At 36.4% G+C, this 27710-nt stretch overlaps 1 protein-coding gene across 1 annotated transcript; it reads left to right on the plus strand.

Moving 5' to 3' along the window:
• On the plus strand, positions 1–27710 carry LOC127852974 (neurogenic locus notch homolog protein 1-like). Its single transcript, XM_052387081.1, has 9 exons — positions 1–365; positions 21080–21154; positions 22047–22148; positions 22741–22773; positions 23166–23309; positions 23850–23992; positions 26377–26539; positions 26726–26842; positions 27257–27710. The coding sequence occupies exons 1-9, from the start codon at positions 332–334 to the stop codon at positions 27349–27351; spliced, it is 906 nt and encodes a 301-aa protein (XP_052243041.1). The 5' UTR covers positions 1–331; the 3' UTR covers positions 27352–27710.

The following is a 27710-nucleotide window of genomic DNA, read 5'->3' on the forward strand; positions in this document are numbered from 1 at the left end:
TATGTTATCGCTCTAAATGAAGTGCACATTTAATACTTTGCGTGTGCCGGGTGTACATATCAAGGCATTATTATGTTCAGTGTTGGCTGTTAATGCTTATAAATTGAATTGTATGTCAATGGAAAAAACAAAAAGGATACCTGCTACATTACAGATACAACAATACGTGCTCTTCCCATGGATAATATGCACAGGTGCATACTACTATTGATATTTAAAGTGTGTTTATATGAACGCATTGTTTTATTGTGAATAAGCAAGGCATTTATTGGTTCTACAAAATGAATTCTTCATATGCTTACCGAAGCCCTGTTTTTCGCCGATCAATTTCATGCGACAGTTCAGTAGAAACAGTCAACATAGAGGTACGCTTTGTTTTTCTTTAATTCCGTTGTCCATAAAACAATGGAGGTTTGATTTAAAGTATAAAGAATGTCAAATAAATATAATATAATGTATATACTAGATAACTACAAGTCCAAGCAAGACAATCTATACTTTAATTGATTTCAAGTGCAAAGCTATAACGATAACCTGAATGACATGTTATTAAAAACTACATTGGTCTAGTTTTATTTGGTTATAATGACTTTTTTGTTTTTCTGTTTTACAAATATTAACAAGACTGTTTATTAAGTCTGGCTAACAACGTGTACACTGTGAAAGATATTTAAATGGATTACTTTCCTTAAAGAAATGAAACTAACCGTTATACACTCCATAGGCTTCTTGATTATGTCGGACTTTAAAATATAGTGGGATTAAAAAATATATGTAGGGTCTTAAAATATAAAAGTTCTTATTTGGAAACAGTTGAGTCCATTTAATATCCCATTTCCCTACTTAACTTTAACTATGTTATTTGAAAACGATACTACCCCGTTAGTGCATGTTTGACCATAATTTAACGTTGATTTTTTCTTTTTCTTTACTGGAACCATTCGTATAGTGCATCTGATTAAAGGTTATATTTATCTTTCAACATTACCATATGGACCGTGCTCTGTGAACAGGGGGTTTAATGAGATATGCTTCGATTGAACCATTGCCACATAATATTTGCTTTGGGAATGTTTTATTAATGTGTGTGGTCATAAATGCTTAATAGCAAATTGAAAGGACTTTTATAATGTGGTGTGTAATAGCGACAGGAACATGAATGAGCTAGGCTCGTAACCAGTAATTTAAGCGCGGTGGTTAGAAAACATCTATACAAACCGTGCCATTTGATTTTTCCCAAGACAATAACTGCAGAGAAAATCAGTATTTTATCAGATAAGTCTGAACCATTTATTATATAAGTTTATTGGTTTTAGCAATATAAATCACTTTGGGATCATGAAAAAAATGTCCACATTTAAATTTCCTCCACACTTTTAGCAGTATGTTATGCAGTTCAGGTACAACGATTTCTATAGATACATTTATATTATTTAAAACCCAAGTCGGTCTAGTTTTACTTGTTTATATTATTTTATTTGATGTGTGATAAATATTTATATTAACCAGACTGTTTATCGAATCGGAAACATATCATGCAAGCTAATGACAATATTTAAATGATTTACATGCGAAAGAAACCCTTTAGCTTAACACAAGGAAACATATATCGGCTGTTATATAATCCGTTAATATAACGGACATTACGAACATAGTTGGGTAAACGAACAATTAGTTGCTATGGTGCTTCGACTATGGAAATTCATATTCTCAAGCAGTTCTATGCAGTGTTCCTACTTACCTTTAAAGAAACAGTTATGCATTTTTAAAACAAGACAAGTATTTAATTACCTCGTAAGTGCATCATAAACCATTTCTGAAGTGTCTTATTATCTATACTGGAAGCTTCATATGGCGATTCTGTTTAAAAATTATTTAAAAATGTTTTATTGTTCTGAATATGATTACACATGTTTGGATATAATGTAATGATAACCATTGATCACGTAAGAAAAACAACTTACATTCGTTGTCACATGTAACACCATGTTCAAACAAAGGTAATTACCAAAAAAAATCTTATTAGAGTAAACTAGGCATAAAGGGTCGGTGAAAAGTATGCATGTATTAAACAATTTCTAAATAATCTTTGCGTAACCTCTGTTTTGGTCTTAACTATCTCGAGATGGATTGTTGATTCTGATTGTAAATTACTCGTATCTCTTAAATACTAAGCGTTTTGTTATGAGACCAACCTTACTGGCGAAGGTAAAGTATTATAAAATGTTTAAGAAATTCCATGACCTCTATTAAGTTGAATTTTTTTAATGAAAGCGTCTTATCGGTTTACGTGTTATTTTTAAGTTATTTTTTTACCGAGTGTCACGCCAAATAAAGGTGTCAAACATTGGGAAATCTTGTTTTCTGCTTTAACTAGTTTATGTATTAAAATAATAACAACGTCACATATGTACTTTTCCTCTTGCAGTATACATCGGAATCCTTTTCAAGGTAGTGAATCTAAGTAAGATGAAAACATGATTGGTCTACATTTTAAGTCAGTATACAGTTTTAGCAGAATGTTTCCATGGATTCTTGCTTTAGATTATGCAATAGAAGAGAATAAGAGGTGTAACCGTTAACCTTCTCTAGAATTTTTACATGCATGTTGGTTAATATTAATTTCAATTTAAGTGTCAATATTTTGAATGAATTAAACATATCAGGTGTTCGTTTTGACTCGAAGAAAAAACTAACCAAAATATAGAACTGCCACAATTTGATTTTCCCCAATCAATCAACTCTCTACTAAATATTAACTCGTCTACTTCACGAAAACGACGGTTACTTAAAATGCGTTACTTTTCTTCCGTGAGTATATTGTAAGTAACGATGTTTAAACACTTTCAACATTTTGATTTGCGTGTCTAGTTTTCCCTTGGCAGTGTTTGACAACACATCTAGGTGCCAAGTTTATATAAACATTTCACAATTCTTTTGATTGATTGGTATGATTAGCCGCTTAAAAAATTGATTTAATTAATATGTTAGGCTAATTGAATACATGTATGAGCAGTAAATCAAGCTTATCTAAATCCTTTGAATTGAAACTTGTTAATAAGTAGTACTACTATTATATAATGAACTCTTAAAAGTTTATGCCTGACATAACGACAGATGTTACGAATTCGTCATGATAAAAAGCGAATAACAGATTACTGCCTGATCGTTTTGTAATATATCAGACAAGGCTTAAAATAGAATTACGGCGAGGCTTCATGCCGAGCCATTTATATAACACAAAGATCAGGCAGTTACCTGTAATTCTGTTAACCATACCACTCACATCCCTCGCCCATTTTTCAAGAAATAATAATAAAGAATATAATAAAATATAATCGCTACGACCGGTAGCTGCTGCATTCCTTTGACGCGTCACTCTGAATCAGCAGACGATTTATTGCAAAACCAAAATCTTACTGAGATTGCGATGTATAAACAATGAATTGTTCCTCAAAGCGCAAAGTAGCGCCATGTGATGGAACTTTACAATGCTGTAAAGTCTCTTTGCTTAATTCTGAAACAAAATACAATATTTCACAAAATAAATGCATGTATTATATATTCAAAGGCCAAACTTTAGCAGCGTTTGTAATATGTCAAGGCCAGAAGCTGACGCCTTCGCACTGTGTTTTCACTTGAAAAGTCTAAAGAATGGAGTAAAGTTTTTATTGCAAATTCGGATTTACTGCGTTTTTGCCTAAAGGTGGTTGTGTGTAAATATTTGTTCTTTGAAAAAAAGTTTCAAAGAAAATGACATTTATTGGATATATTTTGCCAGGATATGTTGAATGGGAAACTGCATGGAATGTGGGGAGATACTTTCTAGTTTGGAAGACAGTGTTGACCAGAGAGGAGAGAATATGTTGTTCCAGAATGATTTAAGTTGTGCATGACACAGATGGCGATGACTAGCAAGTTGTGCATGACACAGATGGCGATGACTCGCAAGTTGCAGTTGAATATGTTGCCAACAGGTATGAACATGTTTTCGTCGTTTGTTTTGAAATGTCGCTATAATTACCGATGATCTGAACGTTTTTGGGTCGTGTGAATTTCATTATTTCAGTGGATGCAATGTTTAAATTTCTTAATTCTTTAAATAAATGTTTTATAGGAAAAATAATCCGTCACAAAACCGGCCCCGATTGCCGCAGTTTTTGACATATTTGCAAGTTTTATTCGCCTCCAGAACAGAAGATCAGAACTGTAAATTCAGTGTGGCATGTGCTGGCAATAACAATACTTGTTTGTTAATGTTTTTAGGAAACAAACGTAGAGCTCATGCAGCCTTATTGGGTGCTACGATTGAAAAACTTATTCGGCCAACATTGTGGGTGCGATACCGATTGTAACTTTTTTTTATCAGAAATTGTTTTTGTTGTTTATAACAACAATAGTAATAAAAAACGTTTAAAATGCAATAAATAATAAACATCGATAAATTTTATGAAATATTGTATTACAATTGGGTTGAAAATTTTAGAATTCCATACCATATTTATTTGAAAACAGTGATAATATTTGTCCTGTTCTTGATTTTTTAGTGTTTCTGCTTTGCGTTCAGTCAGTCTCGTGTGAGGGAAAGTGATGCATTGCTGCTGTGAAAGGTCGAGTATGGGATCTTAGCTTTTTGACGCTTTCGCTCAATTCTTCCCATGATGCTACGCAATGTGACTTGCTCGTATTCATAACTATACGTCTTTCTAATAGACCAGATACGTGGCAAAATATTCAAGACAGGCTTTTTCAAATGTTTATTGTCTGTAAACATCAAAATAATCGATTATGTTGATTGAGTCGAACCGCCATCTTGATATTAGTGGTTATTCATGAGCCGTGGATTCTGATTGTCTGTCCGAGTATCAAGATTTTCACACTATAAATAGCCTGAAAACAAACATTGGAGGGAAGAATTATTTTTTGTAAAAAAAAATGTTAAAAGACGATATAGTATGAACAATACCCATAAATAAACGATTGTGTGTTGGTTTTGTTTATACTTATTTTATTGTTTTACTTTATTTGTCTTTGTTATAGTCTTTTTTTACATTTGGTGCTGAATGATTTGTCTTTTGTCACTTGCAAAGGAAGGCATGTCAAAAACAGTATTCTGACCCTTTTTGTTGCTTTCTGATGATAAAATGTACTATATCTTCGTTTCAAATTGTTTGCTTTGATGAATCTGATTCATTTGTACAATACAACATAACTTATTTGTTAAGTCTTAGTAATATGATATTCCACGACGCATTGACTGATATATTAACTTCCTGTTTAACATGGTATGCGAATAATTATTTTTTATCATGCTACATTATATCAGGCATATATCAATGTAGTGGTATGATAAATGGAAAAATCGTTATAAATAACGGTGCAACCGTTGTAATTTGTATCTCGCTTGTTTTTAATAAAGTCACTCGAAACTTGTGAAGCCTCTGTTGATGCCTGATTTTTGTATTATAATAACTTGTTTTACATACATTTGCAAATGAGATAAAACACCAGTCTGGTTACAGAATTTGTAGAGCAAGTTCAAACGTTCAAAAAATTACTTGTCGTTTATCGTATAACTATGGATAACATTAGCCAAACCAAAAGATAACTTTCTTCGGATAAAGATAACCGAAGTAAAATACCTTGGCTAAGTGTTATCCAAAACTAGACCAAAACTTGCGTCTGTTCAATTATCTTGTTTAAACAATCGCTAACCAAAACAAAGATATCCAAAGATATTGAAGATAACCAAAACTTATCCGCTAGAGCTTTCCAGATGTATACAATCGGCTTCTGAAAACCATTCTTGTATTCACGTATGTGGTATGAATTTGTGTCCAAATGACATTTAAATCTTTATTCGGTTTATCATTTCCCATCTATTAAAGACCAAGCAAATTAGAATAAGCAATCGAACATCAAGCAATATTACAGTATGTATGTCAATGCTACTGTATGTGTCGCATTTTAAAAATTGGACTTAACATGGAGACGAATTGAAATGAGCATGTCTGTTGTTGTAAACGAAAGGGCTTAAGCTTTTTCGAACCTGCTTTTCTAGGATTACATCATGAACATATTTTCAACGAGTTTAACGATTGATTTACAGAGATAAACACACGCACTACATAGGAATGCAATATGATAATATAAATTATTGGTTCAAACAGTATTCATTCTTTATAACTATATACTGCACATGGTATTTGCACTATACACTATACAATGCAATGTTCATATCTGCTGAGATAAAATTCAGATGAATTCAATAAACGACGCGTCAATACTATTGAATTGTATCAAGGCAATGAAACACTGCCATGTCATTTGATTAATGCACTTTAAACTATTGAAAAATTACTTTCTGTTATAAAAACTGGATATATTTGCCATGATAAATGTTTTTGCGTCATTGAAAGTACAGGAGGTTATCTCCGCGGCCTGGCTTATTACTCTGCACCTACAATCTCCACTCAGAGTTGACGTTCCATGCTCTAACATACAATATCAGCCATTCCAAAAAAATGTTTTGTAAGTATCGTATCATGAAAAGTATCATTTTCTTTTATATTTAAAAAATAGTGTTCAGGTTTGGGTTAATAATAAAAAAATAATGAATAACATTTTTAATGAAAAAAATATAAACGGGAAAACTAGTGTTCCACTTGAATCGGCTATCGTCACGTGGTTGGTTATAAAAACAGGGATTTGAAAGTCAAAGCACTGCGCGGTGGTTGCTGCACCTATAGTAAGTGAGTGAGAAACCGTCCTTAAACTTTGCAATGCCTTAGCGTCTATAATGTTGTTTTGTAATAAAAAATCGCCATGTACTTTATTCGATATGTAAGTAACGCTCACTTTAAAATGTTTTTGGATGCACTAGAACTAGTTATTCGTGAATAATTTATTAAATGATCGTTTAGCACCTGACTTAAATATCATTCATTGTAACCGTGAACAAATTGTCACAATTGATTTTGATATTGCTCGGCTTGCATTTATACACTTCAGTGGGGTTTGTTTAGTGCACGATTGTTAATTTGTAACCGCATAAACCACGAAAACATGTCTAGCATACACACACGCGTCTTTTTTACATGCTTGTTATTGAAGATTATCTCTTCGAGTTTATCAAACGTCTTACAGCCGCATCCCGTGAATTGTATGTTTACAGTTAAAAAGTAGGCGGCCAGATAAGATATTATTGCCATGTTCAGTTGTTACAAAACTTGATGTCACAACATTCTTGATGAACATGGCACAATCAGTGCATTTGACTGCTCTTGTCTCTCGCAGAATAAAGTGTTCTCACTTACAAAAAAAACACTGTCTCGAGTGCCTTTTTTGTTGGGATACCACCACCTCATTTGCGCAGCAGCAACTTGTGTTTACTCACTAAATTGAATCGTGGCTTTTCCCGAAACCACTTGATGCTATTCGGTTTTTTATAAGAAGGAACTTTCTGATTAGAAAATTGAGAAACCGTTTGGCGTAAATTCTCAGAATCCAAAGCCACAAAGTACAAAGGATGATCTGTTATGAAGCATCTCCACAAAACATACGCAATGCACGAAACCAATAAAAACCAGCAAATAGGATTATAAAGCAAATAGGTGCTTTGTTGCAAAAAAAGCTATGTAGGTAACCAGACTGAAATTGAAATTATATTGCTTGCGCTTAAAAATATTGGAGTTTCTTATGTACCATGTAATGATAATTATAATAATAAAAACATAGAAATGAATTATATGATGACAATTCTCATCTGTGGTTTGCATGGGTAGTCATATTTTACAGCACATCTTCCAGATTTGTTGACTGATTAAACACATTTTTAATATTTCGCCTTACAACTATTGTTGTTCTGGTAAATAGGAATACATTTGAGTAAATGCAATTGTTGGTGCTTTACTTTTATAAGGCATGATGTACTGTTCGAAGTTCTGGTATATAGGAAAACATTTGAGTAAACGCAATTGTTGGTGCCTTTCTTATATATAGCATGTTGTAATCGAAACTGCAATATTTTATATTATGTTGTAAAGAAATATCGAACCTTTTTTTATCTGAGCGGATTTTATTATAAGCTCCTTCATCTGAAAATGGGTCTATTGTTATATCGACCAGCGCAACTCTTGACACTCCTCCTCACCCACGTAGCCAGTTCAGTGTTTATTTTATCGCCTTGAGCTTTTTTATCTCATCTATTTATCTTTATTGAAAAACCATCGTATCAAATAGCTTGTTTTACAAGGTTGACGATTTTGTTTAGAGTCAAGCCTAACTTGTAATTAATTTGCTTAAGATTTTGAGATAACCCATTCCTATATTTAAGACATATGAATCGTACATGTAATATGATACAATTTTCGCCATATTTGCAATACGAAATATGAATCATGGTATAACTGATTATTGTCGCTATATTGTCAAGCTGCCTTCCTTGCTGAAGTGTCTTGTGTAAATTATACAACAAACAAAACAGTTTACAGAACAAAATCAACCAGAAGTGTTTTGATATTAGACAACTTAAGTTATAATGATGCCCAAACTTTGCCATGTTGATCAAGTGTGTTATGTTCCACGCTCAGTATACCTCTGATGAACGTCTTTATCAGTACAGGATCCTTATTGCTAATCGATTACGTGATATAAGATACAAATTGATTTAAGATGGCACTGTGAATTACAAAGGAAACTTTGCATTAGAAAAGGTTGCAAACACAATATATTGCTTCTTTCAAATCACATGCGAAGCAGACACAGATATACATTAACATATATACATTTATAAACGGTATAATAAAAATTGCAAATAAGTTAAAACTCCTCCTAGCTTAATATAACTATGTTATATTTGCAGCGCGATCTGTAAAGTCGATAATTTTTTTCAACTGGAAATATCGGAGTCTTATGTTTTGAAAGTTGCAATTAAATGCAAACACGAGTGCTCGTTTGACGTACTCGTTTTACAAAGATGATAATAGAAATCATATAAAATTATCATAATACTATTTTTGTTAATATAAGTCATCGCTTTTTAACATTATTTCCGAGACGATTTATCCAACATGTTTCCAGTCATACTAAAAGATACCACAAAATGTACGTGATTGTCAAACACAAAACATGGGTAAGAGAATAAAAAACATATGGTTTCATACCATTGACAAAGAAAATGAAACTTCGATAATTTCAGACAATTATATCGTGTTATTACCTATAAAGATAATAAATTTATCGAATGTACAAATATAAAATAGATACTTGAAAGAAAATCCATAAAATGATACGCAGTAAGGTGTTGTTCAAATTGTTTAAACGAACATAAACAAGGAACACCATTTCGTAATAAGGTCGTTCGATCGTTACCACGAGCGTCCTGTTAGATTGAAATTAACCTATCATTCAGTATTACCAACCACCCCCAACCCCGTTAACTTTTCACGATTATCCCGCAAGGCACAGATCCGCGATTATTCCGCATCATCGTTATTCACACGTGCCTTTAGCTGGGTTATTTATTTAGCTTGCTTTACTTTTTATATTAAACAATTTTCTAAAGCTTATGCAATTAAGAATAGCTCTAAACAGATGCACAATTTATATAAGATGTAAACTACTAAATAACATTTCGTTACATTAATATCTCAATATGCTGACATTAATAATTATATTTGCTTGTTTTTATAATGTGTTGATCGATTTTCTTTATACATTGTTTTGCGTGAAATTGAGTATTTGAAAGAGATTTCATAACAATTGATCTCCATGGTTATTTATTGGTAGTGTATGCATCCCTCTGTAGACTATAAATAATGACTTGGTTTAAAAAGCATCAAGAATTTGATACATATATGTCGGCCCTTTAATATGGATTTTAAAAAAACAACAACAGTTGATTCATCGTTTAAAGTTTAAACCACAAATATATCTTGGAATCTTTCTTAAACTTGAAATGGAACAGTAAATACATCAACATGCATTTTATATGTACGAATATGTTCAACTGCAAGATGTGTGACAATATTTCTTTCATATTTAAATAAGTGACGAATAGAGCGCAACTATTAAATTCTTGTACACTTAAACAAGTATTGTCATGGTTAAATAATGCGTTCAAATCATCGGTTTTTGCTGTGTAGGACAGATCATTTCTATTTATAACTAATGAGTGGAAACATTTGTGAAGTCCCGCTTGTGCAAAGTCTTAACCTTTGAAATACGGTAAAGTACAGTCAGGTTAAGATGACTAATTTACGTGAACTACGTAAATGTATAAAGATTTAAACTGATATCTGAAAAGGTTGAAGGTTCTCTAAAAATGTTGGCTTAAAGGGGCCTTTTCACAGATTTTGGCATTTTTTAACTAATTCATTAAATGCTTTATATTGATAAATGTAAACATTGGATCGTAAAAGCTCCAGTAAAAAATCAAGAATAAAATTAAAAAAAGGAAAAGAACATTGCCCGGAGCAGGTTTCGAACCTGTGACCCCTGGAGTCCTGCCAGAGTCCTGAAGTAAAAACGCTTTAGCCTACTGAGCTATTCCGCCGAGTACACATACTTGACGTATTTTATACCTTATATAGGCAATCTTCGTAGTTTCACAAAATTTAACGACAAAAACAGAACTCTCCAAATTATTCAATCGTTTCGCGTTGCAACGCTTTATAATTTTTAGGTTTTAAAATCGCCAAAAAATGCATATAATGGCTATATTAGACCATGGTAAATGTTCAGTATTACTGTTTCCTCACAAATATCAGAACTAAAACGAAAATGTGCGAATCTGAAACAACTTTTTTCAATTTTGTCAATTTACCAAAGCGTGAAAAGATCCCTTTAAGTTTCACAGGCTGTAGAAAACCAAAGATGAGTCATTTAACTCGTACCCATGTTTGCGTGCCCCAGTTTGATCGATTTCACAAACGCAGTGTTGGTTATTGATATGCCACTGTTTACGTGCATACCGCATTTGTATTGATGTTCTCGTTTTAAATTATTTTTATTAACGGCTTGTCGTAGGACTGGCATTAATAAATTAGAGCAAGGTTAAATATTTCCTGTTGTAATTGCTGTTTTTATAACAGTGAACTAATACGTGGACGCATCGTGACATTGATATAGCCATTGGGATGTAAAGCTTGGAGAAACTTTAAATCCGGGGCACACCTTTACGCACATATGCAAATGATCTTATAAAGTTATGCATGTAAGTTAGATAATCAGTAATTCAACATTGAAACCGTGCCTAGAAAAACGGATGTGAATACTTAGAAAATAGTACACTTTAAATAGTTTGTTGAAGTACAAAGTACATTTATTTTACAATGTATAACCTACATGTAAATGCTGGTTTATGGCTAAGAGTAGAATGGCATAACATCTTGAGCACAGGTGGTTAGCGTGTGGCTATGCTATTAATTAGTGAAAACCGCATTTTAAATGATGCATAATGATATTTTTACGAAAAATCTACTTTTTTTGAAAAAGAATTCACTATCAGATATATATTTAAAAAGGTTTTCAACTCGAAATCACCCAATATCAGGCCAATATCAGAGGGTGGGATTTTTTCCATGGCTCTTTGTCATTTTTCCTCTCATTAAACATGATTGTATATATTTATTTGAATATATTGGGTTCCTGGGCCCATATACTATCCAGGGTACGTTAATCCTCGTTTTCCAAGAGCTTGGCTCATGTACCAAACACAGGTGGTTAGCGTGTGGCTATGACATTAATTAATGAAATTATCATTTTGAATGATAAATAATCATAGTATTACGAAAAATCAACTTTTCTCAAAACAAAGTATTTCACTATCAAATATATTATATATATAACAAGGTATCCAACTCAAAATCACCCGAAAACAGGGAGCATCGCTTTGAACAGCCATAACTTCATCAATTGTGCAGCGATTATCACGATCTCGGTCTTATTCAACGCAAATGAATTTCCTTTCTGAAAATGTATATATCTTGTTATATTTCTACGAATGTTGGGTCAAATTTTAAGAAAGAACACGACACACAACTCGGTGACCTACTTAACATCGATCAGACAGGATTAATTAATGCAATCTTCAGATGGGAAGACACACCTTTGCATTTGACCAATTAAATCAATCGTGTGTTTAAAATGTCGGTTAGTTGAAATGTAATTAAGCAAAGGTTTCAAATGGCGCTGGACAGTTAGTTTTGATACATAATGCAACGGAAAGCACGGTAAGAATGCTTTTTCATACGTTTTATTGAATTATGGTATCGAGGTCCGGGAACTTAAAAGGGGAAATGCACTTTACTCCGTGAAGATTTCATTCGTTAATCCTGTCTGATCGATGTTTAGTAGGTCACGCGAGTTGTGCATCATGTTAGTTCTTAAAATGTTGACCCAATATTTGTAAAAATATTGCAAGACATGTACATTTCGAGAAAGGAAATTCCTTTCTGTGTTGAATAAGACCGAGATTGTGAAAATCGCTGCACAATTGATGAAGTTATGGCTGTTCAAAGCGATGCACCCTGTTTTCGGGTGATTTTGAGTTGAATACCTTTTATATATTTGATATTGACATTTGTTGTTTTTTTCAGAAAAGTTGATTTTCGTTATAATATGATTAGTTATCATTCAAAATGATGTTTTCACTAATTAATGGCATAGCCACACGCTAACCACCTGTGATACCAAACGCATATCTTACATGTCTAACTAACAATTTGACATAAAATTGTCCTCGAGAAAATATTCAGCTACCGGTAGTACATAAGAATAAGACAGAGCTTTGCGTGCAAATGGATATATGATTATTCGGTAACTGTATGAAGTGGTTATTTAAAGCTAGATTGGGGTTCCCAAAAAATGACGTTCAATGACCTGTGCATGGATATTTTTCTATCTATTAATAGCACAAGTAACCTGTATAAATTATCAACCCAAGTTGCTGTCGATGTGATTTGCTCAGAGCGTTCAGTCTATTTACACGTGTTTGTGATAACTTGATGACTTGAAGTATTGTTGCATGTCTGACAACAGTCAACTGTTTCGGGTTATTGTTAGTAGCTACTGAATAAACGCTTTATGCCAAGTTGATAAATAAACTGATCTGTGCAACTCTGAGAGAACAAAGTGTTAGGCGCACAAGTAGAAACGTAAACTACGCAAATGTTCTGAAAATTTTCTTTGTGATAATGGATCAAGAGGAACAAAATCATCCGTTAAATGATAGGACGGTATGTAGATCTAATACTCTATTTGCGCCGCTTACCTTGAAAACATAAATACATTTGTGTAAATTGTCGTTTCACAGGCTAATCAGGGACGAAACTTGCCGCTTAAACCAGATTTTCGTTAAAAAAGAATTGCTTAAAACGAAACGTACCATAAAACGGGGAAAGTGTCGCCATTTATTAGCCTGTGTTGCCTGCAAAGCCTAATATAGGGCGGCACTTTACGTCCACGCATAAAGCCCGTTTTTTCCAGAGCGAGGCTCTTACAGAGATTTTTGTGTAAATATAAGCCGTGCTCTGTGAAAATGGGGTTTAATGCATGTGCGTAAAGTGTCGTCCCAGATTAGGTTGTGCAGTCTGCACAGGCTAATCAGGGACGACAATTTCCGCCTAAACAAGAGTTTGCTAAGAAGATACTTTCTTTAAACGATAAATATAATTAAAAGCGGAAAGTTTCGTCCCTGATTAGCATGTGCGGACTGCACGGGCAAATCTGAGACGACACTTTACACACTTGCATTAAACCCCCTTTTCACAGAGCGAGGCTCATATCATTTTTTTACGTCAACGTACTCGAAATTTGCCACTTGTAAAACATTAATCGATGCGACTTTCTGTTCGTCAGCAGTTGTTTGTCCGAAGGTTTTAAGTCAAATGGTTTGTGCAATCATGCTCTATATATTACCATAACTCGTCACCTTTATCCTCGATTAGACAGTTCCAGCTGATCAAGTATAATGTATAAAGTAAAAAGATGTTCGACAGTTTTCAAATAAGGAGACTTAATGCATCTGCATTAAGTGTCACCTAAGCTTGGCATGTGCAGTCCTTACATGATAATCAGGGACGGCACGTTAAGATTAAACAGGATTTTCGTGATGAAGAGGCTTCCTTAAAACGAACTATTCAATAAACAAAGGTGGAAAGTGTCGTCCCTGATTAGCCTGTGCGGACTTCACAGGCTAATCATGGACAACTTTACGCACATGCACTGAGCCCGTTATTCCCAGAGCGAGACTCAAATGTTCAATACCCCAATTCGTTCCTAATTCGAAGAGTTGTGTCACCAATAAGAGTGACAGTCCATATAGCGTTTGCGATATTTGCACATGCAGACAGAATAAATGAATGTAATATGTGTGTGTTTTGATAAAAATGTGACATGTGGGTGCAGCAGAACTTCCGCGGGTTTGATAAATTGTGCATGTCCCACTTGAATTGAACATGGGACATTTGCTTTATTATTATCATCCACAGTCGATATAAAGCAGTATAATTTGCTCTGTTAAACAAATTGAGAGTGTCCTCAAATAACTTAGACATTTCAAATAGTGTGTTGTCCCTTGAGCTCGAATAACAAACATTTGAAATAACATAATAAATGTTAAATCAGCATAATTTATAATTATAAGTATAATTTGGCGTTAAACAGTCTGGTTTTTTTCTACCTCAACCGATCCAAATGTCGTGTGCCATTCTGAATGTTAACTATGTTTTGGTATTTATTTTAGAATTTCCGATCATTTTGTTTCATTTGATTATATTTGCTATTATAATGTAAACGGATGAAGAACATGTAAAAATATCAAAAATAAAAGTTTATCAGGCCTACCTACACAATTTGAGATTTTAGTGAAAATAAACACTTTGTATCGTGCTCAAGTTATTTGTTCATTGGATCCATTTCGGACGAAAAAAATATTTATTGCCCGATACCACGAAAATTGCTGTATCGATAACACATAAGCGCAGAAAACGAATAAAAAAAAACGACCGTGGATTTTAAAGAATGTACAATGCTAAAAACGAATGGGTTATCATTTTTTCGTTTTAAACTGATAAGCCGCGGTGGTGTTAAAAAAACTTGTATATACTCCATGCGTCACATTCTTATAACCTCTTCCTTGATGGAAAGTTTTGTCCGAGCACCCTTGGCGCACTAGGTGCGGATGGGCTGGCATTAAGGGTATATTTCTGTTTTCGCGTATTTTATAAGTTCTGGATACGCACATTATATTTTAAGCTGTAAATGGAACTGTTTAATGGCATCGTCAATCATAAAATCTGCAATTCAATACAGTTAAAATCATGCATTACTATTATAACTGCAAATGGAGTTTGTGAGTGGATAACGCTTGAGTAATTGTTTATCTTCGTATTCACAATCGTAGTTATATTCAAGATTTGCTTCCGTGTTCGCATATCATTTATCGGCCAACGCCTTAATATAAATATACCACCATCAACCTTTCAGAAATGGACGACGGTTTCCACTGCATTCATTGTTGCCATTCTGCAGCATCGTAATCCTACACATCCAACTCAACCCAACAGCGGTAATTGTGGTGCTGTCAGAGCTATATCGAAATAGACAATGCATTGCAATTTTACCTCGATCTGGGAAAACGGGGTTAATGCATGTGCGTAAAATGGCATCACAGAATCGCCTGTGCAGTCCGCACAGGAAAATCAGAGACGTCAATTTCCGCTTCTATACGGAATTCCAGTTTAGGCGGAAAGTGTCGTCCTTCACTAGTATGTGCGGACTGCACAGGCGAATCGTGGACTCGTCCTTCACTAGTATGTGCGGACTGCACAGGCTAATCGTGGACTCGTCCTTCACTAGTATGTGCGGACTGCACAGGCTAATCGTGGACTCGTCCTTCACTAGTATGTGCGGACTGCACAGGCTAATCGTGGACTCGTCCTTCACTAGTATGTGCGGACTGCACAGGCTAATCGTGGACTCGTCCTTCACTAGTATGTGCGGACTGCACAGGCTAATCGTGGACTCGTCCTTCACTAGTATGTGCGGACTGCACAGGCTAATCGTGGACTCGTCCTTCACTAGTATGTGCGGACTGCACAGGCGAATCTTGGACGCCACTTAACGCACATGTGGAAAAAAAACGTTTATCCGAATCGCGACTCAGTTAGCTTTAATTAAATGCGATGGTCACATTTCGGTACAGAATACCGCTCGAGTATATTTGCTTCTGTTACTATAACACCTTATTACAGCTTCTGCTAGAACTCCGCTGAACCCTGCGACACACATACTTCTAACACAATTTCTTTGCTTGTTTAATTATTTTAAATGTTTTGTATAATTTTGATATTATCGATCAAAACCATTTATTATATAATATAACGTGTGCCATAAATTGATCGTCTAATATGGTGTTCATGGAACGACCTAGTTATTTATACAAAATGTACATAGTCTGAATTATTAGTCACTTAAGGATTTAGTTGAAATTTTGACGGTCAATGTTTAAGGTCAAATGCCAGTTTTAGTGCGACAAATGCTTTTTTATAAATACATGTGTGTATTTATATTCTTAAACGATTGGAATCAAGAGAAAACTAGAATATCAGTGAAACTGATGGATGCTCCCCGATGATGCGCTTTGTCAATGTATGTGTTAATAAACACCTAAAATACCTATTAGCCTCGGTGACCTTGACCCAGTGACCTCAAACCTCATCAAAAGGTAGAGGTCCATGCAAGGTACCTACATGCCAAATATGAAAGCGATTGGTTAAGTATTAAAGGCGCTATGAGAAACGGTAGCAAAAGTGTGACAGAAGGAAGTCTATTATTAGCCTCGGTGACCTTGACCTTGACCCCAGAGACCTCAAACCTCATCAATAGGTAGAGGTCCATGCAAGGTACCTACATGCCAAATATGAAAGCAATTGGTTAAGTATTGAAGGCCCTATGAGAAACGGTAGCAAAAGTGTGACAGAAGGAAAATCTATTATCAGCCTCGGTGACCTTGACCTTGAACCCAGTGACCTCAAACCTCATCAAAAGGTAGAGGTCCATGCAAGGTACCTACATGCCAAATATGAAAGCGATTGGTAAAGTAGTGAAGGCGCTATGAGAAATGGTAGCAAAAGTGTGACGGAAGGAAGGAACACGGAACTACAAACTGGCAACTATATGCTCCACCGAATGTTTTTTTTCTTTTCGTTAACTTTTTTTCGTAAACCGCTCGGGTATTTCCCCCACCTATTTTGGTGTTGACGTCATATTTACGCATGGCACGGAAACTCGTCCATTGATATTACGGATGGGAGCTTGAACACATCAAATTTTACATTCACTATCGCGTTATTTTGTTACAAATTTGACATTCACTATCGTGTTATTTTGTTTAATTTTTCGTTAAGTTTTATTTAAAGCTTTTGTTGAAGTTAGTTTTTTGCATGACAAACGCTAAGCCCAAGTCTGAATTTTGACGGTAGAGCCCGGTTCATCCCGGTTTGCTCACGCCGGTCGACCCGCGAGAACCGGGATGATTCGTAGAAATGTTTTAATGCTATCTGCCATTGCCGCCCCGGTTGAAGCCGCTCAACAGCCCGGCAGAGTCCTGGTCAACCCGGACTGGCTACGGTTTATCCCGGTGAAGCCCCGGCAGAGCCCCAGTTGTCGCCGGTTATGCCCCGGTTGAGCACCGGTAAAAGCCGCCAGCGTCCCGGCAGAGCCCCGGTATACTGTAACTCCGCCGGCACTCACCAGGGCTATACAGGCATCAGACCCCGACAGAGCTACGGTAACGCCCCGGTTTTCCCGGTGGCGTCTCGTCAGAGCGCCGGTTAACTTATGTACCGTAGCTACACCGGAGCTCTGCCGGCATTCACCGGGGCTCAGTCGGGGCGTTACCGGAGCTGTGCAACGGTCTGTATGTGACCCGGTTTCGCTACGGTGCCGTCCCGTTTGTTCCCGGTGCCACGCCGGTACTTTCCCGGTGGAGCCTCGGTTGTCCCAGGTCGTACCCGTTTCATCCAGATGAAGCCCCGGTTAATCCCGGTAGAGCCCCGGTTCATCCCGGTAGATGCCGGATCACGCACCGGTGCTTCGCCGGCATCATAGTTGAGACTGGGCCTTTATTCGACACGGTTCAGTGTGTTGCTTTCCGGACAAAACTTCGAACTGCAGCACTGGATTTCATAAATTTAAATTATTTTTATATTGTCTGAAATTATGAAGCAATTTTCTAAATGTATTAATATTACTAGAAACAAGGAAACGCATTATTGTTTTGCCTTTTTGTATATCACATATACGGATATTTAAAATGCCACTATTTTTCATTTACATGTACGCATCAATGGTTTGGTAACAAAAACACGTTTTTTGAACATTTCCCTTATCATTAAGATATAATAGGTGATTCAGCACAACAGCTATAAAAAGACAAATACCCTTTAACTTATACATAACTCAACTGTATCGCCATAAATTTTGAAAGTGTTAAAAATAGTATGTGTGTTTATCAATTATATTTCCTCAACTTATAAGAAATTTTGACAGATTGAAAAAATTACTATGTAAACTCATTAAACGTATATATAACACAAATAATTTACTTTTTACTACACAGACTAGCTACAGACATTTTTTAAACGGAGGTTCGAATAATATTAATTAAATTGATATTGTTTGCTTACACTATTTGTATGTTATATTGAAATATTCACAATAAAATATAATATGCTTATGGTTTTGTGCATGGATCATTCTTATTGGTTTTTATTTTATAAACACTTAACAGCTCTGCAATTTTCAGTATTGATAATTATTTGGATTAAAGGTAAGATCACAAAGAGAATGATTGCTGTCTTTTTTTCTTAACTTTCGCAAATATCCAGCAAAAGCTAATCTCAAATTGACACAAGTAATCGTCGCTGTGTATTATTCCAGATAGTGTAATGTAGTTTATTGTTAATGTATGGTGATGGCTTATGAAATACATGCCTTATTTGCAACGATGACATTGTTGTTACAATTTCTTACACTAAATATTTGGGAAAGAGCAAAACTCTAAATACATTTACTTAATTGTACTTTATAACTTGACGTCTTTGTTACAATGGTCACGTAAAGAAGCAAAAGTGAAGTTTGTGACATTCCGAATGTTCTCACATTTTTTAGGAGAAACACATTTTGCAAGCACTACTACGAGCACACGCTGCCAACACACACCACAAGCACACACCACAATCACTCACCGCAAGCACACACCACAAGCACTCGTCGAAAGCACTCACAAGCACACACTGCCAACACACACCGCAAGCACACTCAGCAAGCACACACCACAAGCACTCGTCGCAAGCACACACCGAAAGCACAAACCGCAAGCACACACCGAAAGCACAAACCGCAATCACACGACGCAAGCACACACCGCAAGCACTCGTCGCAAACACACACCTCGAGCAAGCACACACCGCCAGCACAAACCGCAAGCACACACCAAAAGCACTCGTCGCAAACACACACCAAAAGCACATACCGAAAGCACAAACCGCAAGCACACGTCGCAAGCTTATACCGCATCACAAACCGCAAGTACAAACCTCATGCACACGTCGCAAGCACACGCCGCAAGCACATTCCACAAGCACACGCCGAATGAACATGTCACGAGCACGCGTCGCAAGCACATGCTGCACGCAAGCATATGCCACAAGCACATGCCTTTGGAAAACCCTTTAACACACACCGCAAGCACTTGCCACAAGCACACTCCGAATGAACATGTCACAAGCACAATCCACAAGATTACGTCGCAAGCGCACGCCAAAATCACATGCCAAGCGACGGAAAATGTCACATGCACACACCGCAAGAGTATGTGCAGGCGCGCATGGGCACAAGCAAAGACTTTAGTGTAGATGTATCCCGCTCAACTTTGAGCCTTACGGACACTTAATAGTACACATGCAGATACACACACATACGACACAATATCCCAGCAGCAAAGACTTTTCTCCGGCTGGTGGAGCTGAAGTTGCGCTTTGTTTATATTTGTACGCAATCATTTGCGCACGCATATACGAACGAATATCGAGTCATACTTGGATGTAGACGTGGGCACACGCTTACAAAAATAAAATCATTATACCCGTGCAAGCACCCTCGAATATATACTTGCTTAAATGGTGGTTGTAATTGACCTTTATTTTTTAATTTGTATTATTGCAGGAGGGAAGCCCAGAACAAAGGAGGCAAAATAAGCAATTCGTGAGTAATTTAAGGATTTCTTATAACCTAATTAAGATATTATTTTGTTTGGTATATCTTTGTATATCGAATCATGTTAATAATTGGGACATTGAACGCGTGTGATGATCCAATGCAATTGAGCTTTAAAACTATTTAACTGATCTTAACTCTATTGTATCGGTGTCTATGCGCTTACATAAGAAACACTCAATTCTATTTTCTGGTAACATTCTCAAGTATTTTGAGTTTTGAAAATAGTCTTGATTCGACCGCCAGGTCGCATGATGTATACTATATGAGCCTCGCTCTGGGAAAACGGGGCTTACAATATGAGCATCAAATGTCTTCCCATATTAACCAGTGCAATCCGCATAGGTTAATAAAGGACGGCATTGTCGCTTTTATGGAATGTTTCGTGTAAATGAAGTGTCTTCTAACCCAATATCCAGTGTAAGCGGACAGTGTCGTCCCTTATTACCATGTTCTGTCCGCACAGGCTAATGAGGAGCATGAATTTTCGCAATCTGGGTAATTTCCGTTTGTAGAAAGTTTCTTTAACACGAAATCCAGTTAAGGCGTAAAGTGTAGTCTTTGATTAGCCTTTGTGGACTGCATATGCTAATATGGGACGGCTCTTTACGCGCATGCATTCAGCCCGGAAATAAAGGCTTCAATAATTCATTTCAGTATCAACGTTCCTCTTTTAAAGTGGGGGTGATTTGTGGCGTATTGTTGGGCACAGTCTTGGGCACAGTCTTGGGCGCAGTCGTGACTGTCGTTGTATATAAACAACATTGTTCGAAGATAGAGCTTGGTCAACCCGCAGCTGCTCCGTCCAACACTTCGGCTTTGGCCGCCGGTAACAGTACATTAACTGGATCCGATACGCAGGAAAAAATCGGTAAGAAGTGGTTGATTTATTCACCGTAGCCGCTTGACTGAAATTCATTATCTTCCATATGTCTTGCTATAATTAATGCCACGAGAGATTTGAACACTATTGGAAACACGTTAATGCATTCTGACAACAGTCGCATTTCAATAGTGGCGTGCTATTCGCGGCCCAATGACGTAAGTTTATGTGAAATAATACAAAATGTACCTTATATCAAAATAATGATTCTTGCTTCTTTTATGTAACGATTAAATACGTTCTAAAATGTTATTATGCGTGACTTTATCTAGACTCTTTCATGTGAGCTATGTCCAATACAAAACGATACGTTAAGACGTCATAAAACATTTTCATTTGCGAATTACGCAGTATTGTAAATATCTGAATGCTTCCAGGTTTTTATTTTAAGTTCTTTTTCAAACCATATTTGTTAATATTTTGCAAGCCTCTTCTTTCCTATGCCGATATCATTCTTATCCGATATATGTCAATCATCATAATAAAGTAACAATGCATTCTCTATGTATCGAACCATTTTATAAGTGTTTCAGATCGCAAATCAATAGTCAATTAATTCAATAACGAGGTACTGATATTATATTACCAGCGTCGTGCGAAACAATGTCTTATGTCGCAGTTAGGCCAGGAGCTACGCTCTCCGTTTTCAAGTTACGCAAACTATCGTGAGCTCATTAGCCGACACTTTAGCTCTAGACCAGACTTTGCGCATATGGCATAAGACCCATTTTTGCATGACGCGGCTCATATAATCTTAAAAAACACGATTGTAGATGCTGTAATATTTTATTGTTATTGTAAAACAATTCATATCAGTATTGTTGTATAACATTTAAATGTTCATGCATATACAATTACAGGGTCAATACTTCTATTTTAGAATACAGCATCAACGTTAAGAGAAGTTCGTGTCAAGGAGTATACTGCAGGCAGTGCAAATTGACTATAAATGCGTCTGTTAAACCAGTAAAACATCATGAAGGTATGACAAACGATTTTCTGTTATAAATAATTTTATCCGAGGAAGGCTCTTATTATAGAACATGGCGAACCTTAACATTTGTTATAAATATTTGCAAAATCGACTCTATATTATTTAGATTGAACATAATAAACATGTTAAAAAGTTAACATCTTGCCAATGTCCGCGGGGATGCAATTAAAAGATCATGTTTAACTACATAGTGTTGTGTCTAATGGATATCATTTTGGTAGAGCCTCATACAACTTCCTTGTGCAATGTTCACTTGATGAAATTTGTCAAGAACGTTTATGACTGGTGGATCTCATTAAATAATCAATTAAACATGATAAGCAGCAAACATACAATATTGTTATATCTACAATTTTATTTAAGGTATTATATATATTTTAACGATAATAGATATATTTACTCAATTCATTATCGTTGAAAAGGCATCTAGTCGGGTCAATATATGAAAAAATACCTCTCAACCCCCCAAAACTTGCTACAAAAGGAAATTTTACTGATCCTGGTAGGGTCGAATGTCCTTTCTAACACGCCTTGCGATGTATACGAGAACAATACAGTCATTCATATTTTATTATTGCAGGTAATGATTGCCAGCGCTATTATTCCCATACAGGTATGTTTGGAGGGATTATCTTTCTCCATGTAACATTAATGTGTTTCTTACGTTGTTTTGATTTAATAATCTTTGCGCTGAAATTTTTGCACAAAATTAAAATAAATGATGCAATATAAAAGTAAGGTTAGCTCATGCACAAGAATTTATATAAATTTCACAATATGTGTTTGCCATTGTTATTTCCAGGGCAACATTTTACTCACAGAAAAAGCATCATTATTATCAGCATAATATAACGATTACAAATAATAATAATCAATAGTTATTCTAATTATTATACATAAAATAACGGTGATAATAAGTTGTAAAATATGTTGTTCTGGTTTGAATATTAATTAGTAGGTAATGTTGTTATTCTGTCATTACCATTATTATATTTATGTTATTAGGTTATCGTGACTGTGCCGCTAATTCTGGCTTAGGTTGCATCGGCCAGTGTATGGACTGCAACGGCACGTGTAGGAACTACAGCAGCGTGGTTCAATATCTGGGCAAACAATCGCCTTGCACAGAAGATATAGAAACAATTAAGTGTAAGCCTCGCTGTTTGATTGCTGTTATGCAGTGTAAAGAGTTTCGTCGATTTTGTTACTTTAAAACGGATCTGCTTAAAAAGATATCTACTACCGCTGAGCTATTATTATTTTGATTATAACGGCCAGTATTAAAGTTGATCGGTTGACATTTAAACTAGTACCAAAGTACCTTAAACTACAGCCTATAGCCTCTTCCGGCGTTCAAGGGGCGATGTGTTTGAGTCGCGTTCTGAGAAAACGGAACTTAATGCAAGTGCTTAAAGTGTCGCAAAACATTAGCCTGTTCAATAAGGGACATTACTTTCCACCCAAACTGGATTGTAGCTTAGAGAAACTACTTGTAAACGAAAAATTCCGTAAAATCGGACACATGCTAATCTGGGACGACATTTTACGCACACTTCACGCACACTTCACGCACACTTCACGCACAGTTCATGCACTCTTCATGCACACGTTAAGCACATTCGTTATGAACAGTTTTCCCACAACGTCGCTCATTTTACAACTGGGATGCAGTTTGTTCCTTTCCTTCAGGTTGCACGTTGCTGCATATGCGTCCGGATAATTACTGTCGCAACGGCGGGAACTTATCTTGCGAAGGTGATATGAACGAACCAAAATGCACGTGTCCGGTGGGATGGACCGGAGAAACTTGTGAGACTCGAAAGTTTGAAAATGTAAGTTAAGGAAACCAGTCTGAATCTAGTGATGCTTGTGGCAATACCATTTATGAGCATCCCTCTGGGCAGACTGATCTCAATGAATGTGCGTAAAATATCGTCTAAAATAGGCCTTCGCAGTCCGCACAGGCTGATAAGGGACAACACTTTCCGCGTTAACTTAATTTCGTTAAGAAGAAACCTTCTTTAAATGAAAAAAATGTCATAAAAGCGGAAAGTTTCGTCACTGACTATCCTGTGCGGACGTCACAGGCTAATCTCGGGCATAACTTTACGCACATGCATTAAGCCATGTTGTTCCATAGCGAGGCCTATTGCAATCGATTGTCTAAAAGCTTTGGAAAACGAGTGTAAATATTGTCACTAGGATTGTTTCATAGATCCTGTTTAAATACAAACATGATCTTCTCTGCTACTAATTTTCTAATTGTTGGCATGGGTTCATGCCAGACAGTAACCTTTGATACGTTAATATTAGTGTATGTTAGTCATAGCATGTAGGTTATTATCGGGTAAATCGTCGGTGGTGCATACTATTTAATACCATTTTATATTGTTTTACATTTTTATGGTGACTGTTATTTTGTCGATCTACATTTTCCAAAATTGCGTGTCTATTATAGATATAATGCTTAATTGACATTTAAACGTCAACTGTACCTCATTTTAAAAGGAAGACAGGTCAAATCCCAATTGACATTTACTACACAAAAATCGAAACGGTTGTTTACGTTGCGCGAAAATGCGGGTTTCTTCAAACTTTTTTGAGAACACACACGTTTGTTTGGTATCATTGAACTTTAAGATCAACTTTGCTATGGAAACGAAAATATGTGTAAACCATTGTCGTTCGGGTTCTAATAAGTCACATACCTCGGCTTTCGCTCCTTTCTTTTTAAGCATATATCAAGTAATTTTTAAAAGCTTTTCTTCAAACAACATGTGCGTGATGCGTGCATATAAATCAGTGTTTATGTTTTATCTGTTTCAAATGTAACATATATGATACCTTTAAAGCGTTTCAGTGCGACTATGAGAAACGGATACATGAACAGACACATCTTTTTGTTTAGGCAGATAGTTAAAACTAGTAACCATCCATTGTTAAGAAGAGTAATATCCATCCGATGATGAGGACACTCGTAAACTTTGCAATGGTCTGTCTTTTTCATCCCTAACATTCAGTATCCTTTATGTATGAATTATCATCGGAATGCGAAAATGGTTATTTTGTTTTATGCGGGCAGCATAGCTCCAGATCAACCTGCGTATCAGTCCACTTATGAGACCACAAAACCTTGCATGACTTCAAAGCGGACAGGGTAGCTCCAGACCAGCCTGCGTATCCGTCCACTTATGAGACCACAAAACCTTGCGTGACTTCATAGCGGACAGGGTAGCTCCAGACCAGCCTGCGTATCCGTCCACTTATGAGACCACAAAACTTTGCGTGACATCATAGCGGACAGCGTAGCTCCAGACCAGCCTGCGTATCCGTCCACTTATGAGACCACAAAACCTTGCGTGACTTCATAGCGGACAGCGTAGCTCCAGACCAACCTGCGTATCAGTCCACTTATGAGACCACAAAACCTTGCGTGACTTCATAGCGGACAGCGTAGCTCCAGACCAACCTGCGTATCAGTCCACTTATGAGACCACAAAACCTTGCGTGACTTCATAGCGGACAGCGTAGCTCCAGACCAACCTGCGTATCAGACCACTTATGAGACCACAAAACCGTGCGTGACTTCATAGCCGACAGGGTAGCTCCAGATCAACCTGGGTATCCGTCCACTTATGAGACCACAAAAACTCGCGTGACTTGATAGCGGACAGCAGATCAACCTGATTATCCGTCCTCTTATGATACCACAAAACATTGCGCGACTTCATAACGGACAGCGTAGCTCCAGATCAACCTGCGTATCCGTCCACTTATTAGACCACAAAACCTTGCGTGACTTCATAGCGGACAACGTAGCTCCAGATCAACCTTCGTATCCGTCCACTTATGATACCACAAAACCTTGCGTGACTTCATAGCGGCCAGCGTATCTCCTGATCAACCTGCTTATCCGTCCACTTATGAGACCCCAAAACCTTGCGTTACGTCATAGCGGACATAGCCCCTGAACAGACTGTGCAATTGCGCGGACTGATCTGGATCTTCGCTGGCCGAATAAGACATAACACCCATTTTTGCATGACGCGGGTCGATTCAATTAATGCTACGTGATCAGGATGCGATTTGCAAGTGCGATGATTTGAAGCTTTTGTAGAATAATTTTATCAATATGTATACAAATATGTGGTTCAAAGCGTCTGTACTCTTCGAAACCTTCAATGTTACAACTTAATTATATAATCCGCTGTTTTAGGTGACCTGTAAATGCTTCAAGACCGAAATCACGTGGAACTCTTTCTGTGGCGAAAATGATGTGTACAACTGTACCGACGACGACAGGCCGGAAAACTGGACAGAGTGCCGACATACCATTGAGAGGGTGACGTTCAGTCGATGTGTTTGTGAAAAGTCTGAAGGTAATTTCTCGTTTGGAAACCGCTTTGCTAAAATATTCTAGCATTTGTTTGTACCTTTCTACATAAGTAATTTACGTAAGATTGTATCAAGGTAGAGGGCTCAACATAGGACCGTCTGTATTTTCTAAAGATTTGTATGTTTTATATGTAGGGTTTAAAGTCTACGTTGTATTCATATCTTTTCAGTACACCACTCTACGACATCCTTACAGGAATGTGACAAGGAGGAGATTTCTGTCCAGAACCAAGAGGCTTTAATCCAATCAAAAATTACATCTTTCACTCCTTCTTTGTCTTCAAATGGTAAAGTGTTAATTCTTATAGCTTAATATCATTTAAAATTGAATTGACTTTAACTGAACTGTTTTTCCTTTGCTTACACAAAAGGTTTATCACTATGCAGCATTTTAAAATCATTAAATGTGATACAAATCATTACGTTAGTTGTATTAAAGGAATATTATATCTTATTAACGTATTCATAACGTAAAGAAAGTGCAATACATTCACATTTTGCACTAAAGTGAACAGATCTCCCTTAAAGTTGTTTAGTTAATCGCAATCTACTATATTAAACCACTTTTTAATTGCACTCTGAGAAAATGGGGCGTTATGTGCGTGAAGTGTCTTTCCAGATTAGCTTGTCAAGTCCGCACATGCATTAAGCCCTTAATCAGACCACTTCACAATTTAGTAAATATGTTGCCATTTTTCCAGGAGCTGCAATGGTCTCGAGGAGTGCAGCCATCACATTAACCTTTCCATTAATACTAATATACAGTATACTGTTTCAAGCCAACCATTATATCTGAAAACGGCATGTTACCACAGAGGGCTGGAACGGTGTGGGGATAGAACTTTTTTGAATTTGAATTTGAAGAACTTGAACACTCAAAAATTGACATTTTTGATCACTCGGTGTAGAAGTCGCAACACAGCGAACACCAACACCGTAGGATTGTAAAAACGACTTGACAAAATGATGTCGCTCACCGCGTGAATTGAAAGCATGTAAGACAAGTGAACACGCTCTACTTGTGATATTGCGAAACGATATGTAGAAACATCGTGCTGTGCTCGGCGTGTTTATTGCGAAACGATATGTAGAAACATCGTGCTGTGCTCGGCGTGTTTATTGCGAAACGATATGTAGAAACATCGTGCTGTGCTC

This window comes from Dreissena polymorpha, chromosome 12, assembly GCF_020536995.1.
Source record: "Dreissena polymorpha isolate Duluth1 chromosome 12, UMN_Dpol_1.0, whole genome shotgun sequence".
NCBI classification, from domain to species: domain Eukaryota; kingdom Metazoa; phylum Mollusca; class Bivalvia; order Myida; family Dreissenidae; genus Dreissena; species Dreissena polymorpha.

Excerpts from the sequence above, each read along its gene's own strand:
- LOC127852974 (XM_052387081.1), top strand. The coding sequence starts at position 332 with ATGCGACAGTTCAGTAGAAACAGTCAACATAGAG. Across the intron at positions 22,774-23,165 it reads GCGCTATTATTCCCATACAG|GTTATCGTGACTGTGCCGCT; the intron begins GTATGTTTGGAG and ends TTATGTTATTAG. Across the intron at positions 23,993-26,376 it reads AGACTCGAAAGTTTGAAAAT|GTGACCTGTAAATGCTTCAA; the intron begins GTAAGTTAAGGA and ends CCGCTGTTTTAG.